This window comes from Mustela nivalis (genome assembly GCF_964662115.1).
Source record: "Mustela nivalis genome assembly, chromosome: 1".
Taxonomy (NCBI): Eukaryota; Metazoa; Chordata; class Mammalia; order Carnivora; family Mustelidae; genus Mustela; species Mustela nivalis.
In genome coordinates, this window is record NC_139020.1 from 189,453,016 (window position 1) to 189,472,122 (window position 19,107).

General features: G+C 38.9%; 1 protein-coding gene across 6 annotated transcripts in view; it reads left to right on the forward strand.

The window, feature by feature from the left end:
• Positions 1 to 837: 837 nt before the first annotated feature.
• CFAP20DC (CFAP20 domain containing) overlaps positions 838 to 19,107 on the forward strand; it is a 253,242-nt gene continuing 234,972 nt past the window's right edge. For 3 of the 6 annotated variants that reach the window (XM_082739070.1, XM_082739069.1, XM_082739072.1), the window contains exons 1-4: positions 840 to 1,233; positions 3,578 to 3,667; positions 6,360 to 6,453; positions 15,229 to 15,301. In XM_082739070.1, coding sequence (XP_082595196.1) covers positions 1,213 to 1,233; positions 3,578 to 3,667; positions 6,360 to 6,453; positions 15,229 to 15,301 — 278 coding nt within the window. In that variant the 5' untranslated portion in view covers positions 840 to 1,212. Of the gene's footprint in view, positions 1,234 to 3,577; positions 3,668 to 6,359; positions 6,454 to 15,228; positions 15,302 to 19,107 lie in introns of those variants that run through there. The other 3 variants (XM_082739073.1, XM_082739068.1, XM_082739071.1) reach the window with 3 other exon arrangements.

Here is a 19,107-nt window from a genome sequence, read left to right on the forward strand (position 1 = left end):
ACTAATCCTTACCCTCACATGGCTGTGAACCTGTGAACCACTTGGCCTGTAGTAGGGGCTCCTTGAGTGGTACCTGGTTATTCATAACGCTGACCATTCACCTAACTCAGCCTTGAGTACAGCATTAGACAAGAGCTCTAAACTAGCTCCATCACTTATGGCCATGGGACCTTGGACAAGCTATTTTACCTTTCCGAGCCAAAAAGTGATAATAATACCTACCCTCTAAGAGTGGTTCTGACATAGAAACTACATGAAGTAACCAAATAGTTAAATTTAGGACACTGCCTGGCTCGGTAATGTATGTAGTTATTTTAAGCAAAAATCAAAACAAAAAAAAAAACCTTTGGATTTTGAACATGTGCAATAAATACTCCTGCTTCAGTGGGCCTTCTGAAACAAAGAATGGGACTAACTGACTCTATTATTGCCTCAACGAAACCGAGTTTGGAAAACCTTGGAACCAAAGGCCATGCGAGGGTTCCATGATTCTGTGCCTCTTTCCTTCAGCAACCTACCCGCTTTCAGTGTTTACACTGAAGAGAGACCAAACCGACGTGACAGGTTCTCCAGAAGAGTCCAGCATCTGTGGTAGCTCTTAAACCATGCTCATTTCACCCTTTTTCGCAAACAGAGGTCACGACCTTATAGAACGCGGGTCACAGGTTGAGCGGTCCAGCGTCTCCACAAGACACCTTGAGTTGCCTGGGCAACGCCAACGTCATCGCGTAGTCGCATTTGTTCGTCGGCGAGAGGCCCAAATTGCTCAAAGCGCAGGCGCCTCGTGGGAGCCAATGGGTGCGGCCCGAACGCCGGCGCCGCCGGGCCCCGCCCCTTTCCGATCGAATTCGGGGGCGGGGCGGCAGCGGGAGCGCGCCCGTCTTTCCCGGGCGACCGGGCGGTTTTCCGTGGCTCTGTGGCTGGGCGCCCCGTTACGTAGGTTACGCATACAGTCACTCCCGAAGGGCCGTCCGGAGCCCGCCCAGGTAGCTGCGCCCTCCCAATACCCGGTCACCCCGAAAGCGGGGGCCGCGATGGTACCGGGCGGGGGCTCGACGTGGAGCTGACTGGGGGCTGAGAAGAGTCGGGGCGACGCACGAAGCCCTTCCCTGCCGTCGGGGCTCCCGCCCGCCGATTTCCAGCCGTCAGGGTCACGCCTCTCTCTGGACACCCTGAACACCGTGTCCCCCAAGCCCCAGGCCCCCTGCGGGAATGTTCAAAAATGAGTACCAGGTAACCCGAATCGGCGCTCCAACCTATCTAAAGCATACTCCTCTTGGGTGAAGTAGTTCGTGTTGGGGGTGAGGACAAAGCTCCCTCCCCACTCCCCCTTAACACGTTTTTTTGTGGTTGTTGTTGTTCCCCCCCAACCCCCGGGTGAGAAAGAAGCTCTGGATTAGTGGTCTTGACCCCAAAAGAAAAAAGGGGTAAGCATCCGCAGTTTGGGCGTATGATTTGGCTTTTGTTCAATCTCCAACTCAGTTCTTTTCAAGGTGTATGGATTGCCTGCAACTCTGATTAAAATGCAGATCTTAAACCCCAGCTCGGACCTTCTGGATCAGAATCTTGAGCGCAGGGCCCGTAAATCTTGAGTTTTAACAAGTTACTTGGGTACTCACCATTGATGCACACTGATGTCTCAGAAGCTGTTGAGAATAGAGTGAATGAGTGAATACATGAGCGGGTTAAACCAAGAAAGAAAATAAGGATTTTGGCTACGTGCTATTTTCTTTTCCCCTAAATCTGGGGTCAGTGATTTCTCAAACACTGGGGGCACGTTAGGATCTCTTGGGGGTTCTTGTGAAAATGCAGATTTTCTGACTCTCATTCTAGTGAATAAGAGTATCTGTAAAAACTTCCCCCAGTTGATTCTGATGCACATGGTCCAAAGATCACAATGGGGAAACTGCTTCTGGGTCTTCCTCCCTCACCTTGAGTATCTCAGTGTCTTCAAAACATGGCTTGCTCTCCCCACCTCGCTGGACCCACTGCTCCTTTTTTCACCGTAGCCTCCTTCCCTTCCTTCCTACTTCTACCTGAGGTTACATTCTCTGTTTACAATTGTCCCCTTGCTGGCACAGCCCTCCATTGATTACCTGTTTGTGGCCTCTACCTTTTCATCAAATGCTACTTGCCTTCTTACGAGTGTCCTCCAAGTAGTCTGCTGTTCTCTTTCTTCTACTCCCATTTGATATCATTAGTGGTAGAACAATTTAAGAGACTTTTCCTCTCAATTTTTGTTGTTACTAAAAAGTATATGCCCACAATGGAAAATTAAGAAAACAGGAGAAAGCAGAAGGAAGAGGGGGTGCATATTTCACCAGGTACAAGGATTTTTCTCTTTAAAAACAAAACAAAACAAAAACTGCCTCAAATTTAAAAATTTTATTGATATGGCCTAATCCCAGAAGCTATAGTAATTTATAGTAATTCTTAACCACACACAGTTTGCACATAATTGCACAGTTGCACATAATGTTAAAGCTCAGAAGCAAAAATATCTTTATATTATTGAGAAAAGTTAAAAGCTGGAAATTCTTTACAAAAATCAGACAGATTTGCCCATGTGCGGCTTATAATTAAAGTAGGCCATAAAAGAAAATCATATTTCATCTTCATTTCAGATTCTCAATTTTTTGCAGTTAACTCTTCCTCAGAGATAATCACCTTAATTCGTTTTTTTGATAATTAAAGCTTATGGATATTCAGTAATGTGTTTAGTACTTTTATGTAAACATGGCCCTGCATGTTCTCAGGTTTACAATAGGGAACACATAGCATGTCTATACAAATGATTCCCTATTTTTCTTATTTTCTTATACAAATTTTATAGATTTCCATATCAATTTATATTAGCTATATAAAAAGATGGGAATGCTCAGAATAAGAATCATACTCCCAAACCCATTCAGTCCCAAGCTTTTTTATTAACCAGTACCAAAATACTCAATTTGCCCTTTTTTAAATTTAATCATTGCTGGCACTATTGAGTCCTTGCTATGTACAAGGTATTGTGCTTGATGGTTTATGTTTACTATCCTGTCTAATCCAACAGCCCATTTTAGAGATGGAACATCAAGAGATTAAATAACTCTCAAGGTCAGGTAGTTAATAAATGTCAAAGCTGGTATGGGAGTTTGGGTCAGTATGACTGGGAAGCTTGTAGCCACAGATAACTTACCAGAATTTATTAACCTGGCTCTAGAGTTGAGTTTAAACGTTTTAGTCAGAGATGAATAGAATGTTTTATAAGCATGATTTATACATGGCAAGTAAACGAACCCCATCTCGAGAGACTGTAGGGTTTGTATGGCACAATTTGATGTTTATCATTCTTTAAAAAAAAAAAAAAATTTCCTTAAATCATTTATCCAAGGTGACCCAAATCAGAGTGGTTGTGGCTTAAGTACAATCAAGGTATGCTATAGGAGTTAATAACAAGGATAATGTTTCCTCCCAGATCTATTTAACAGACAGATGCCAGGAACAGTGGTTATAGACTGTGTGGTGGATCACATTTTCTCTTTAGCATTGTCTTTCACTTTAATTTAAACATGTTGTTGTTTTTGTTTTCCAGGGAGGTGCATTTGTTGAAATCTTTAGTGCCCAGGGCAAAAATCCTGGAGCAAAATGGAAGATCGTTGGCAGTCCATCTGTGATTTGGAAAGTAAGTGTTTGAAGTTAGAGCCACTAAAATCTTAGAAAGAAAGGAGAATTAAGGTTATAAGAAAAAGGTTTTGCTGAGGTTTCAGAACTCTTGTTACTGTTAATTCAAAAACCCTTTCATGACCCTTTTGGCTACAGCTCTCCCAGAAACCACTCCTCTGTCGTTTGAAGACTTTGGCATACATCTCATAACCCTTCTCTGTAGGCCAAGTTCAGCTGTTACTTTAGGGGACTTCAGTGTTTGTGAGGAAAATCTCCAGACCCTGCGCTTCTCGATTTCTTGATTTCTTCATCACTAATGACCTCTTCCACTCTCTGTCAGTCCCCATTCCCACTGTCACATCCTGTACCTTACCACAGTAAACTGGAGGGCGTCTGAAATGGCTAAGTAAGACCTTGAGACATCCCTCTCTGACCCCAAGCTTCAGTTCTTAGTTTCATTGTATTTATTCTTCAGCCTAATTGAGACCTTTTAGGCCACTGGCCTTTCTGCTTCCCTGGTGCTTAGTTTCATTTAGGCATGTATTTCTCTGTCTTCATTTCCTCTCCTCTCCAGCCCAGAATCCAGAGTCTGATTTCAGTCACTTCCCAGACAAAAGCTTGAATGCCCTTGCTCTTTGTCCTTTCATCATGCTGGCCTCGCAAAGGCCAACCGTTTCTGAATAACCAGTCCTCTGTCTTTTCTGAGTGGGGTTCTGAGCCCCTCTAACTTTGGAGAAAAAAAAAAATTGATAACCTCTTAGATTAATAATACTATAAGTTCAACCTGAACAGCCTGGAAAGTTCTCCTCTTATGTTCTCTTAGTCTCTCAAACGGTTATTTCTCCATTATCTTCAGGTTTTCAACCCCCAACTCTAACCCCACCCTCAGTCCACAACCAGGACAGGCTCTCTTACTGACTCACCAGAAGACCTTATGCCCCATTTCATGGGGAAAACTAATTCCATCAAATAGAAACTACCTCAGCCTGCTGCCACCAGACTAAAAACGTATATCTATCCCTATGCCCTTTCTCTTTCACTCCTCTCCTATTCAACTGGGAGAAAAACGCCTTTCTATGGACATTGTTTTATAGGTAGCTTTTTAAAGCTACTGTTAACTGAGTGCTTACTGTTTGCCAAGCCCAGATTTAGTACCTTACATATATTTATACAGTAGTTTCGTGTGATCGGTACTTTATGCCAATTTTCTGGATGCTAAAACTGAGACCATGGGGAGAGTAAACAGCTTGCTTGAAATTATACAGCTTCCTGTGAATAAGAGATCAGTGATGCTGGGAGGGTATAGAGCAGGGAGCATACTTAAGGCTTCCCCAGGGAAATGACATTGGATCTCTAAGAGCTAACCGTGCACTCTGTGGGGCTGGTGGAGACAAGAGAGTTTTAGGCAGAAGGAAAAGCACATACAAATTCCTTGTGCAGGAGAGAGCTTAGAATTTTTAAGAACTTGAAGAAGGCTACTAAGGCCAGAATACAGAGGGAAAAAAGAGAGTGCCAGGTAGGAGACTGAAGTTTGCAAAACCACATAGCAGCCAGAGTAGGTGAGGGTTTATGGACCATGTGTTTGATTTGAGTAAGTTGTTGAAAGGTTTTCAGTATATGACCAACTTGTGTATAGATGAAATAATATAGTCAGTCTGTGTGTGTTCGTTTCAAATACAGGAGAGATGCTGTTGTGATGGATATAATACAGATTTATTTGAATGCTATTTAATGCTTAGCAGTCTTAGTTACAATGTATTTCTTAACAAATACAGAAAAGAAAATTGGGAGGATCTGTGAAATATTATAATGGGTCTTTATTGGGAATTTGCTTCAAGATGAGAAAATAACCATCTATATTACCACTTTGAGTTATGTAAATCAGACTGTCACATATAAGAAGGCTTTTTATTTTCAGGTTCGGTTTTGTTCTGTTTATGTTTCTCCTACCACAGTTTTTTTTGTTTGTTTGTCTGTTTTTTTATTTTTTTAAGATTTTATTTATTTATTTGACAGAGAGAGAGAGCGCGCATGCACACAAGCAGGGGGTAAAGCAGAGGGAGAGGGAGAAGCATGGCTTTTGACGCAGGGCTTGATCCCAGTACCCTGAGATCATGACCTGAGCTGAAGAAAGACACTTAACCAACTGAGTCACGCAGGCGCCCCTCTCCTACAATAGTTTTTTAAGTCATCTTAATTGTAACACTTTAATTAGTACAGATTTTCAGTAGGTGATATATCGAACTTCAGGTTGAGCACTAGGGAAATAAGGCAATGATTAATTCCATTTGAGCCATGGCCAGACATCGAGGAACTTATGAACCAGATACAACGTAGGTTAGGTGATTTTGTATACAGTAATATGGAGTGGTGTTCAGCCTGTGCTGTTAGACAGGGATACGTAAAGGAGAGGAAGGGTAACTATATTCTGAAAACTCTAAATTAGTAGCTTTGGAATCCCTGAAACTAGGAAATTTCTTATTATTTGGAGGAAGAGTTTCTTGATACGATAGAGGATTTGTCAAGTGACATACAAGAGCTTCTGTATTCCAATTCCCAGCAGTTTTCAGGGTAAGAGTATCATCAAGGCCCAACTTCTAAGTCATTTGAATCTGGGACTTTTTTCCCCTGTGGATTTGCAGCTCCAGTTTTATGATAGAAGCCAAATAAAATATGTTCCAATTATCATTGTTTTTATTTTTGTTCTACAGGAGTTTGATAAAGAAGTTAAAAGTTTTGTGTTTGTCCTGGAAGGCAGCAGCCAGACAAACAAAATTCAGTTACCAAAGGAGAATAAGCAAATCCGTAAGTAAGATTTTTTTATATTGAAGTTTAACATTTGACTTTTAAATTATACTTTTAGGGCTACCACACAGACATTAGTTTGACTTTTACTGGCATCTGTTAACCTAAAGTAGTAGGTCTGTTTTTAATTTAGAATCTAACCTTATGCCAGATTTCATGTATACATAAATATTATATATATATATTAAGTTACATATATATATTTTTGATTCACTGTTGATTCGTAACCTAGAAGTATTTTTTAAAGATTTTTATTTATTTATTTAGAGACTAAGAACGAGAGCACACCAGCAGGGGCAAAGGGAGGGGGGAGAGAGAATCCCAAGCTGACTCTGCATTGAGCACACAGTCCCATATGGGACTTGATCCCACAACCTTGGGACCCAATCCCACAGTTCCTGGACCATGACCCAAGTTGAAATCAAGAGTTGGAGGCTTAACTGACTGAGCTACCCAGCCACCGCTAGAAGTATTTTTAAGATTTATATTATTTGGTAGCCATTGATTATCATAGTAATGGTATTAATTGAGTAATTACTGTGTTCCTTCTGACTTCCCTAGCATTTTACATTTATTAACTCTTTTAATTCTGATAGTAGTTCTTTTGCAGTGAACACACTGAGATTGGTTCTTCATCAAGAAATCAGATAATTAAGGGTAAGCTTTGAAATAAACCCAGGACTTCCTAAGTTATAGGGAAAATCTGAGAAAAAAGTTGTGTGACATACTATAGAAGGCACTACTTAGTGATACATCAACTTATATCTTTCAAGAATATTAATACCTAATAAATATAAATACAAATATGTGTTTCAACAAAAACTCAAAAAGAGTAGATTTTCAATTCTTTCTTTGGAAATTAGGACCATCATTTTAAAGCAGAAGGAACCTTGAAAAATCACCTGGACTTACAATCAGAAGCCCAGTTATTGGCAGAAATGAGATTAAGATTCAAGACTCTATCACCAGATTAGGCTATGCGTAAACTGATGGCAATTGAAGATACATAATTTTTCAAAATGATTCATCCAATTTTCATCAACTTTATCCTATGTATTAACTACAGATTTCAAGTGATTTATTAAAAATTAGCAGCCAGTTAGTTTTTATGTTGGTCATTTACTTATTTCTTCTTTTACTAATTAAGAACATTTATTGAACACATACAGCATACCCTGTACTATGAAAAGACCTGTTTTTGGTAGCTGATTTTCTCATTTTAATTCAGTTTTCTAAACTTTCACAGGCTTTGCTTTATCTCCCACTTAAAGCTACTGCATACATATTATAGATTTCTTTTTTTTTTTTAGTTTTAACTTTTTTTTTTTTAATTTTTTATAAACATATAATTTTATCCCCAGGGGTACAGGTCTGTGAATCACCAGGTTTACACACTTCACAGCACTCACCAAAGCACATACCCTCCCCAATGTCCATAATCCCACCCCCTTCTCCCAACCCCCTTCCCCAGCAACCCTCAGTTTGTTTTATGAGATTAAGAGTCACTTATGGTTTGTCTCCCTCCCAAGCCCATCTTGTTTCATTGATTCTTCTCCTACCCACTTAAGCCCCCATGTTGCATCACCACTTCCTCATATCAGGGAGAAGATTTTGTTTATTTGTCTCAGAGAGAGAGCTCTCGCACCTGCACAAGCAGGGGGAGTGGCCCGCAGAGCAAGCAGAGGAAGAAGCTGGCTCCCTGCTGAGCGAGGAGCCTGGTGTGGGACTTGATCCTAAGACCCTGGGATCATAATCTAAATGGAAAGCAGGCACTTAACTCACTGAGCCACCCAGGCATCCCCATGTTATAGATTTCTAAAATGTAAACTGAGCCATGGAGATTATAGATTGAAGATGATTAATTTTTAAATGGTTTGCCAGTGTTTCTAAAATAAGAAACAAAACCTCAAAGAGAAGGGTTACTCTTCGTTGAAATCATTATTAACTTACTACCATTTTTAAAAAATGATTTCCTCATAGTTCCTTTTTTTTTTTTTTTTTTTTTTAAGAATTTCATTTATTTATTTGACAGAGACCATGAGCAGGCAGAGAGAGGGAGAGAAGCAGTGTCCCCGCTGAGCAGAGAGCCCAATGCGGGGCTCAGTCTCAGATCATAAGATCATGACCTGAGCCGAAGGCAGAGGCTTAACCCACTGAGCCACCCAGGCCCCCCCCCTCATAGTTACTTTTAAACAGAGTTTTTTTTTTTTATTTCCACAAAAATTTGTATACTTGTAAATGAGGTGAACTAAGATGAGCCAGAGAAATGTATCTAAAATTGTAGGTTGTTCTTGTTATAGGAGACATGGTCCATCTGTTTTAAGAACATTGCCTTTGTGAGATGGATACATCTGATTTGCAGGAACGTGGCTTTGTTCTAAACCAGTGTTCTCTTGCAATGCCCTTAGCATCTATTCACATAATCAGGTTACTGATAAAATCAAGCCTTTCTCAGTTGGATTTGAGAAAGATTTCTCCTCTACCAAAGACTCGGTGACTAAAGATAAGTTCCCTTTTCCTACATTTATCTGAGTTTTTTTTAAGACATAAAACAAGCTTAATGTGTTATAATTGCTTTGTAAAAAGAAAAATGATAGTTTTAATTGGAAGAAACAGAAGAATCTTTTTTTTTTTTTTAAAGATTTTATTTATTTATTTGACAGAGAGAAATCACAAGTAAGATGGAGAGGCAGGCAGAGAGAGAGAGAGAGGGAAGCAGGCTCCCTGCTGAGCAGAGAGCCCGATGCAGGACTCGATCTCAGGACCCCGAGATCATGACCTGAGCCGAAGGCAGCGGCTTAACCCACTGAGCCACCCAGGCGCCCCCAGAAGAATCTTTTAATGTGTTTCTTGTACAATGCCCTGTAATTAAAAATTAATCTGGCTCTTCAGCAGCGTGTGTGGTACTGTAACAAATGAAACAGTTTATAGAGTCTGCCCTGTACTATGCCTTTAAGATTAATTATTTGTAATTTTTGATAACAGAACTTTATAGCTATTTTCACTTGTATAAAATGACCTTCTGTGTGAAGTTGTTGTTAAATTAAATGGCATGTCTTGAGTAGAGAATTGGTTTTCCATTAACATTTCTTAATTTAGTTCAGTTACCATTATATATTCCTATTTTAAGAGTAAACATCTACTTTATTTATGCAAACTTAAAATGAGCTACCCCATATGTATTTCCCACTATATTAGGTACTTAGGAAAAAAGCTTAATGATGAAAATAAATATTTTTAACTTTTCATTTTAAATAGTGCTATTTCTGAGTTCTATTTGAGCATCTCTAAATGTCAAGAGTTTTGTTTTTTTTCATAGCATTTAATCAAATAAAGGAAAGTGTGATATTGATAATCAGATTGTGCAATTCTCTAGTGCAAGAAACTTGCACCATCTACTCTGTACCCCTAACTTAGTATATCATATGTAGTATATCAAATAAGTTTGTTAACTTTGCCCCAGGAAGAAACTGTCACAATTTGGGTTATAATTTCTAATTGTAACCAGTTCGTGTTCATAACCAGATTTGAGTAAATGATTAGCCAACTAAGTAAAGAAATCTGTGATGCTCTTCATCCTGGATCGTGCTGTGGAGCTGCCTATATGAGATGCAGCAGAGTCACACACAGACATCTGTCCTTTGGTTGGTCTGCCCCAGGACTTAATCTTTTTGAGGCCCTTATTTGAAACCTTTGTTTTGTCTGGCAGTGGCATCCGAATCTTATGATGTCTCTTGGGATCAGTATCCCTGAAGCTTTTTGTTTATCTAAGTTTCAGCTGATCTGGAGGATGAGGATGATGTCATCTTTATAAGGTTCCTCCCCACCAACCTACTCCCACCCCTACTTTGGTGGTATGCTTAAAATAAATGTCATTATGACTTACTTTGTTTAAAACTCTTCAGTGGTCTTGAACTCACCGCTCTATTGATAGTGCTCTTGCCAGGGTCACTAGTGATCTCTGTATTCCTGAATCCAGTGGGTAATTCTCAGCCCTCATCTTGCTTGATGTATCAGCAGCAATTGACAAGTTGGCACCATCCTCCTGCGAATATTTTCTTTACTCATCTTTTTTTTTTTTCTTTACTCATCTTCCAGGGTGTCCATTATCTGGGTTTTCTTTCCACTTCACTGGTCTTCTTTTTTAGTTTGTTTTCATGGTTCTTCCTCTCCCCAGCCCAGCTTCATGTTGCAGTGCCTGTAGACCTGACCCTTGACACTCTGTCTACCTCTAATTACTACTTTGTTTGTCAGTGCTAGTCTCATGTTGTAAAAACCATCCCTGTCTTACTCCAGCTTGAATTTATTTCCAAATCATACTTCTCCCTCAAACTCCGGACTTGTATCTTCAGTTGCTTAGGTGACATTTCTGTTTGGACAGCTTTATCTTACAAATCATTCCTGTTGCTGCAGATAGCCACATCTCTGTTGTTAGCAACCTGTCTTTCCAGTAGCTCTGACAAAAAAACTTCAGTCAGTCTGATTTTTTCTCTCTTCATTCAGTTCATCAGGAAGATCTTGTTGGTTCTATCTTCAGCTTTGACTTCGAGTCTGACTATGACTTTTTGTCTCCTCCAGTGGTACCATTTCTCATGCTTGGAATATCTCCTGCATTCATCTTCTCATTCCGCGCCCACCCCCATTTTTTAACTTGTTTCCCTACCATTTGTTGTCAGTTTCACAGCTAGAGTAATACTTATACAAATGTGAGGCTCTCCACTACTGAAAATGTCCCATCTCTGAGTGAAAACCAAAGATCTGTAGGACCCTACAGTATCTGGTACTGTCTTTTTTTTTTATTTTAAGATTTTATTTATTTATTTGACAGAGAGAGATCACAAGTAGGCAGAGAGGCAGGCAGAGAGTCAGGCAGAGAGAGCGGAAGAAGCAGGCTCCCTGCCTGCCGAGCAGAAAGCCTGATGTGGGACTCGATTCCAGGACGCTAAAATCATGACCTGAATGGAAGACAGAGGCTTAATCCACTGAGTCACCCAGGCACCCATCTGGTACCCTCTTAATTCTCTGACCTTATTTCTTGTTGCTCTTGCTGTTGTTCTCTCTGTTGTGATCATATGGGTCTTCTTGCTGTTTTCAAACGTAGCCTGGTGCTCCGTCACCTTTGCACCTATGCATAAGCTGGTAACTCTCTGCCCAGAACTTTCTTTTCCCTAATAGCTGCATGGCTCACCATCTCCTCTTCTTTAGGCCTTTACTACAGTGTCATCTTCTCAATGACAGCCCACCCCACCCTATAATTTATAGCACTTCCACACTCTTGATCCCTTTTACCTTTCTCTATTTTTTCCATGTACTTGCCATCATTTAACATGTTATTTGTTTCTTAGGGTTTGTTTTTTTCTATTGTTTTTTTCTCACTATTGCTAGAGGTAAGCACCTCCAGCACAGAAATTTAGTCTATTTTGTTCACCTAGTATAGTGTCTGACAAATAGTAGACATTCAGTAAATCTTTGTGGAATAAGTTAATGAATGTATGAGTGGATTCCCATTGGTCTTAGGATGACCTATATCCTTTGCATGGCCTTCATGGCCCTGGATGATTGAGATCTAGCTATTTGCCAGAATTACCTCCTGCTGCTTTTCCCTTTCTGTGTCTTTTACCAGCCCTTTATGTCTTTATAGATTCATCTGCTCCTCTGTGGCTTTTTTCATCACATGATGGAATATCACCTCTTCCTATAATATTTGTTCCTCCATCTCCCTCACCCACTCAACCCCTATTCTTTCTTCCCAGCTGAATTCCAGTGTTATTTATGCCAGAAAACCCTCACTCATCATCCTCTTCCCTCCAGTGACCCAGGATTATACACTTTCATTGCACCCTGACCTTTTCTTTCCTGGAACTAGAATATCGGTTCTAAAAGAATAGAGACAGTATTTGTGTTATTCACTACAGACACATCCACATTGAGTCTGGCATGTAGTAGATGCTCATTAAGTCTTTTGTTGAATGATAGATCTAATTTAATCCATACAAATAATCCTGTGAGATATATATCTAATTTGTCAGCTCAGTTTTACATATGAAAGGAAAAGAGCCCAGAGAAGTCTTCTTATTTGCCCGAGGAATGTGGAATGATCCAGAATAGAGGCATGCCTGTTTCCTGCCTTCTGGGTGGAAGTGGGAGAGGTACAATTCAGTGTGCTGTTTGTGCCAGGACTGCACTAGGAATCAGGAAGTAGCTTCAGTCATGACATGGCAGAGCACTTGTAAAGGATGACTGTGTTGTGTTCTTGTTCCAAACTCATGGACAATGAGACAAACACTTGTGAGGAGTACGTGTGGTATACAACTGTCACTGGCTGTAATGAAGCAAGTATAAAACCACTGTTTAAAAACTTAATGGTGTTTTACCAGTTAAATGTGTTCTAAAATATTCAAAGAAAAGAAGGACCTGACCTTTTAAAAATAGAGGTAGTTTATCTCAGCAGAGAATAGATTATGAAACTTCAGGAACCTGCATATTTCAGTAAAAAAATGAAATTTTTATGAATTTATATACTTGATGGGCATTTTTGACTAATAGTAGTCACATTCAGCATTTCTTAGGGATTTTCAATATAATGTAGCCAAGAAGAGTCAGTTTAAATTTACTAGGCCATTGGAAAAAAGTATTACTGTAGAGTTTATTTAGCATTTCTGACACATAGGATCAGTGTATGTCAAATGTTATTAAAGTACTTTTTTCTTTGTTGGATCATCACCATATGGTATTGTCATACTTCTTTTACTCTTAGAAGTGAAGCCTTTTGGACACCAAGGCTTCTGTATGTGAGAAAGTTGAATTACAAAGCTTTCTTTTTTTGAGGGCAAGTGTCTTTCATATCTAAAAATGTTCATAGGAAAATGCCCTGTATGTGTAGCATAGTTCATTGTTCTTGAAAAAAATTGGGCCGATTCAATGAGATTTGTGATACAATTTAAGGAACTTTGTAAATTTATTTATCCAGGTGCTGTCTCAGCTCTGTATTACAGAGGCCATTGTGCAATGGAAAAACGCCATAGGGCCAATCAGTGGAAGATGCAGGAGAGAGATTAATTAATGATAATGTATTCAAGTTAGCCTCATTTTGATATCTCACTTCGATTTTGTAGTCCAGAACTCAGATGCCTCGCTGGCTTTTCCCATAAATATGGTAAAATCCAGTTCCTAGGATGTTTACAAAGGTCAGAGCCTGTTATTTCTTATTTCCATTATATTACTACTCTATGTATGGCTCTCTGGAGCAGTTTGTAAGCTTAGCATTATAATTAAAAACTTATCTTTGTATGTTGGATTTAAAAGATACTGGGCAGGGGCACCTGGGTGGCTCCATGGGTTAAAGCCTCTGCCTTCGGCTCAGGTCATAATCTCAGGGTTCTGGGATCAAGTCCCACATCTGGCTCTCTGCTCAGCAGGGAGCCTGCTTCCCTTTCTCTTTCTCTCTGACCTCCTCTCTGTCTGCTTGTAATCTCTGTCTGTCAAATAAATAAATAAAATCTTTAAAAATAAATAAATAAAAATAAATAAAAGATACTGAACAGACTCGACCAAATATGTTTATTTTGTAGGAGCTAAATTTTGGGTAAAATGTGGGAACTAATTAAGTTGTTCAGGAATATTGCAAAACAGTTTAGCAAAGGAGTTATAAACCAGAACATACATCCAGGTTATCCAAACATGTGTTGTTAAAAAACACAACAAACAAACACACACACATGTATTATCGCTTTGAAATAGATCAATTTGTTAAGTCTACTGAATTGGAATAAACAAAATAATATGCCTTTTAGATGAATTGCCTTCTTTTATCCAAGTGTTGCCCCATACTGTTAGATTTCTAGGATAGATTCACAGATAAGTTAGAACATTTCTATTTCCTACAGAAGTCCCACATGAGGAATTAAGTTCCTAAAAGCCATGTTTTAGGAGGAAGTGATTCTAAAACATCCAATAGGAACATCATAATTGAGAGAGCAAGCAAAAGTTCAAAACCTAAGAGAAAAGGAATTAAGTGAATGGGTTTGAAAAGGTAATATAAAATCAATTGATTTTCAAAGCAGTTGTAGACTTCAGCCATCGAAAGTGCCATAGGGGTTGGTTTTTCTTCAAATATTTTTAATTCAGATGAAAATGGTGATGGGGAATGAAAGTGATCAGTTTGGGTTTGTGAGCACTGAACTAATTAAAAGTATGTTAAATTAACAAAAGGCATTATAAATGAAAATATGTTCCTCCATCCATCTCAACTGTGGACACATTTAAAACCATATGAACCAGATATGGCTCATCAAACCTTCAGTTGTAGTTGTCATAAATAGAATTGTTTCTCTTGATCTATTGTTTTTTATTAAGTTCTTTAGTACAATTAAAACTGTCAGCAGATAAAAATAAATGCCACATGTTTTTATGGTTGCCTTGATGTGAATCTGTAGTTCAGTTTTATAGGTTTCTATTGAATGTGTACATTCTCTTGCAACCTAATAAAAATGGTAAGTAAAAAATTACTATTTTTTAAAATTTTCCTAAAAGTTTCGCCAAGCCCACAGATGGGACCTTAAGAGGCAACATTTGTTGTTATAGTTTGATTTGGTTTTCATCAGCTTTTTTGCTTTTATAATGAAGTTGTAACTCATGGGCAGTGCTATTACAAATCTACTATATTATTGAAGTGCTAGAAGCTTCAGGTTGTTGATGGTGCGTGATTGTGTTGGTTTATATGCACATATAAGTGGTTTGGACATATGAATGTATATTTTCCCCCTCTCATTCCAGTTGGACTGATCCAGAGGTTTCTCGTACTTCAGATTTACATACCCCTGGGACAAGACTTCTCCACTGAGTTGCTGTAAGATATACAGAACTTTTTTCAATGTTTTATGTGTATTAGACATTTGATCAATTGAAACAGTATAGACAGTCATTAATTACAAGTGGCAGTTTTTGCATTAAAGAGCAGTGACTTATCAAGTTGACATGAAGTAATTAAACTAATTTAATCGTATTTCTCAGATATCATTATAGTCTGGCATTTCCCCAGGGGAAGAAGGCAAATTTCATCTGCTTAAGAAAAGACCAAAGGGTTATGGATTTGACAATAAACAGCCTATAACATGCAGAAACAAATAATCCAAAAATTTAAGATTTTCGTTCAAATGAGGGGCAGTTTTGTACTCTCTGCTATTGAAAACCACATTTGGATTAAAATTGATCAAAATACCTTATCTTAAAGTTATTTACTTTAGCTTAGAAATATCAGCTGACACATGGATGGCTTAGAATGTATTTGTTTTAAATAGCCTTGCTATGAACAGATTGTTTAGCAAAAAATGAGAATATACAACTTTAACTCAATTGGGCTGTCTGTTGTCTGAGATGATTGTGAGAATGAAAATAAGATTTGATTTATACACTCATATAAAATGGAATCTTGCTTAAGATTTCATTAATACATTTGCACTTTTAATAACATTAGATTTAAGGTATGCTCTTTTCTCATTTTTCTTTGTAATTAATAGCTGTTCGGGGCCTAAGCTTAGTCTTTTATTTTGCCTGATGGAATAAATGGCTTTTCCTATTAATGAAGTTAATTTTGTACTAGTCGCATTGGTGCAAACTGAGAGGAAGGAAGAACTTTCTTAGTAAAATGAGAAAAACATAAATTTGAGGTTATTCTTTTGTCTTTGTTTATATACATTAAATTATTAGTGATTAGTATGTATGTTGGGAAAAATATAAATTTAGATAATAACATGATCTTGTTTTCTTAGTTGACAAAGGATAGATGGAACAATATATACCTTCGTTTTATTCAACTTTAAACCACAGTAAACTTCCAGGGTTTTCTGGAAGTTTATCATCTGCCATGGTTATCATGATTCTTTAAAACAGTTCTTACAGTAACAGCACCAACATGCTATTTGAAGCTCTTATGTATCTTTCCCTGGTTCTGTAGAAAAAGCATTGTCAAGACTGTAAAGGCATTCCAAAGGTGTGGAGAATACCACATAAAGCTCTATTTCCAATGTAGGGGAAAGTGGTTCCTACCAAATGAAAGGAGGCAAATTGTATTTTATTTTTAAGCTTATTAAGTTCCCTATATAGAAATCCAGTGCAGTGCCTTTCCTTCTGATCTCTACCACCTGTGCTTTGAGATTCTTCGGAAGCTGCGGCAGGGGCACTTGCAGTTGGTTTTCTGATCAAAGCTGTGCAGGACGCTTGGCTTAACCTTGGAGCAGACTCTCACTGAGGAGCATTCTTCGCCTATGCAAAATCAAGCTTTATTTGTGCCTCCAAATACTTGAGCTTATCACCCTAGCCTAGGCAAGATACTGTTTTAACTAAGTTAGTAATAACTAAATCTTTAATTATTGAGAAATTGACAGGTATGTTAGTATGTTAGGTTTAATTTTGTCTCAGCGAGAGAGTAGCTGCTCTAAGTAAGCCTGACTACACCTTCATTACCCTATTATTAAGGAACATCTTGGCCAACTTAAGGATGGAAAAACATTTTCAGGGGTGATGGGATTACTTACTAGATTTTGAATTCACTGGACTGTAATCATAGATTCTCTTCTGCTCTATGGACAAGCATTTGGATTTTTCCGGTGGCTTTAGATTTATAGTTTTAGGAAAATAAATGTCTTATGGACAGAAGATCAAAATTATTAAATAACTGGCATTCTCTGTCCTGACCTTGTGAATTTAGCAGATTATAAGGAAATACGTTGACTCTGCATTTGAATTTGCTGCTAATAGATAATCAAGATATTTTGCCATTTTAAGAAGTAATGGCAGAAACCATATTTTTACAAGAAAGAACATAGAAAAATGAGCATAGACTGTCTTTCTAACTATAGCTTTTTTTTTTTTTTCTTAAATGAAAGGACTTTCTTTCAACACCGTTAGTGTTTTACTGTATTTCTAGCAGCATAGCTCCAGGCTATTTGAAATAATACATTACCCTAATAAGCTTGGAAAGTCTTATAGCAGAAAGATATCTGGCTTCTAAAATATTGCATTGTCAGAATGGGAGAGGCATTTTGTTTCACAAAGATATGATAATGCATCAAGAGGTTTTCATAAGCGGAGTCTTGCCAGCTACATTATGAATGTAATCATCGTTTCTTCAGTATCTTCCCGTGTCTCTCACATCCACTAGATGGTGATACTGCTCAGGGGAGGTCATCATCTGTGGGTTCATGGATGCCTTGGTACCAGCAGCAGCCCTGCCTGAGGAATCCTCCAGTCAGTCCACAAATTACTGAATCCCTGTTCCTGTCAGGCAGCGGTTTAGGGGTGGGAGGTCAATACACATTAAACGTGTACACTTTTTCCTACTCCCACTTCTTCCCTCCTGGTCCCAGACTGCTATTGCATCGCCCCTCAGCTGCTGTTGAGCATCCCCGTGGATTTCCCAGATTCTCCTGTCTTTTTTCAGTGCCGTTCCCACACTGTAGCTGGCGTGATCTTTCTAAAAACCAACTGGAATTCCCATTGTATCGAGGATAAACTCTCTCCAGTTCTTGATGGTCCTGTGTCTGTCCCCTCTTCCTTCTCATCTCATACCTTTCTGCCCTGAGCTCACCATTTGTCAGCCAGACTGGTGCCTTTTTGGCCTTACTGGCCTTACTGGCTTTCCCTTTCTCACATACCAGATGAAGTCTTTTCTTAGGGTCCTATGCACAAGTGGTTTATATCCCCATTTCTTTGCCTTGCGAATTCCTACTCAGTCTTCTCATCTCAGTTTATGTGTCCTTTCTTCAAAAAGGCCTTTTTGGATTTTGCCTTACTAAATGAGTTTCATCTTTTATGCTCTTTTCTAGCACCCTGTTCTTTTCCCTTCTTTATGGCTATACCAGTTTATAATTCTGTGTACTTGGTTATCTGTCTTTGGGGGTAGATTTTGAGTTCCACGAAGATGGGGACCCATGGGTTCTGGTCACATGATATGCCAGGACCAGGAACCTAACAGATGCCTGGCACAAAAGCTCTGATGTGAGTGAAGAGGCAGTGGGGACAAATGGACTGAAATGAATGAACAGGACCCAATCTGTGTCCTTACAAGAGTTTATTCAGAAAGTGAAAGATCAGTTAAAAGGCAATTAAAATGCATCTTTTTTTTTTTTTAAAGATTTTATTTATTTATTTGACAGAGATCACAAGTAGGCACAGAGAGAGAGAGAGAGAGGAAGAAGCAGGCTCCCCACTGAGCAGAGAGCCCGATGCGGGGCTGGATCCCAGGACCCTGGGATCATGACCTGAGCCAAAGGCAGAGGTTTTAACCCACTGAGCCACCCAGGCGCCCCTAAATATATCTCGATAAATGTTGTGATGACATAAAAGCAGGACCTGTAAGTGACATGGGAAGTATTAGGTGGAAGTAAGAGCATAATCTTGGGCCTGGACAGATCCACTGTCAAGTCCTGGTTTATCTCTCTGACTTTGGGCCAGTTACTTAACTCTCCTCACCCATGGGATGAGAGTTATAATATCTACTTCACAGATGCGTCATAAGAAGTAAATGAGAAAATTAACATAAAGTAACAATGGTTACTATATACTATATGCTATAAACTGGACATTGTCCCAAACGCTTTGTTTTAGTTGAATTAATCCTCAGAATGAACGTATATAGTAGTCATAATCACTGCC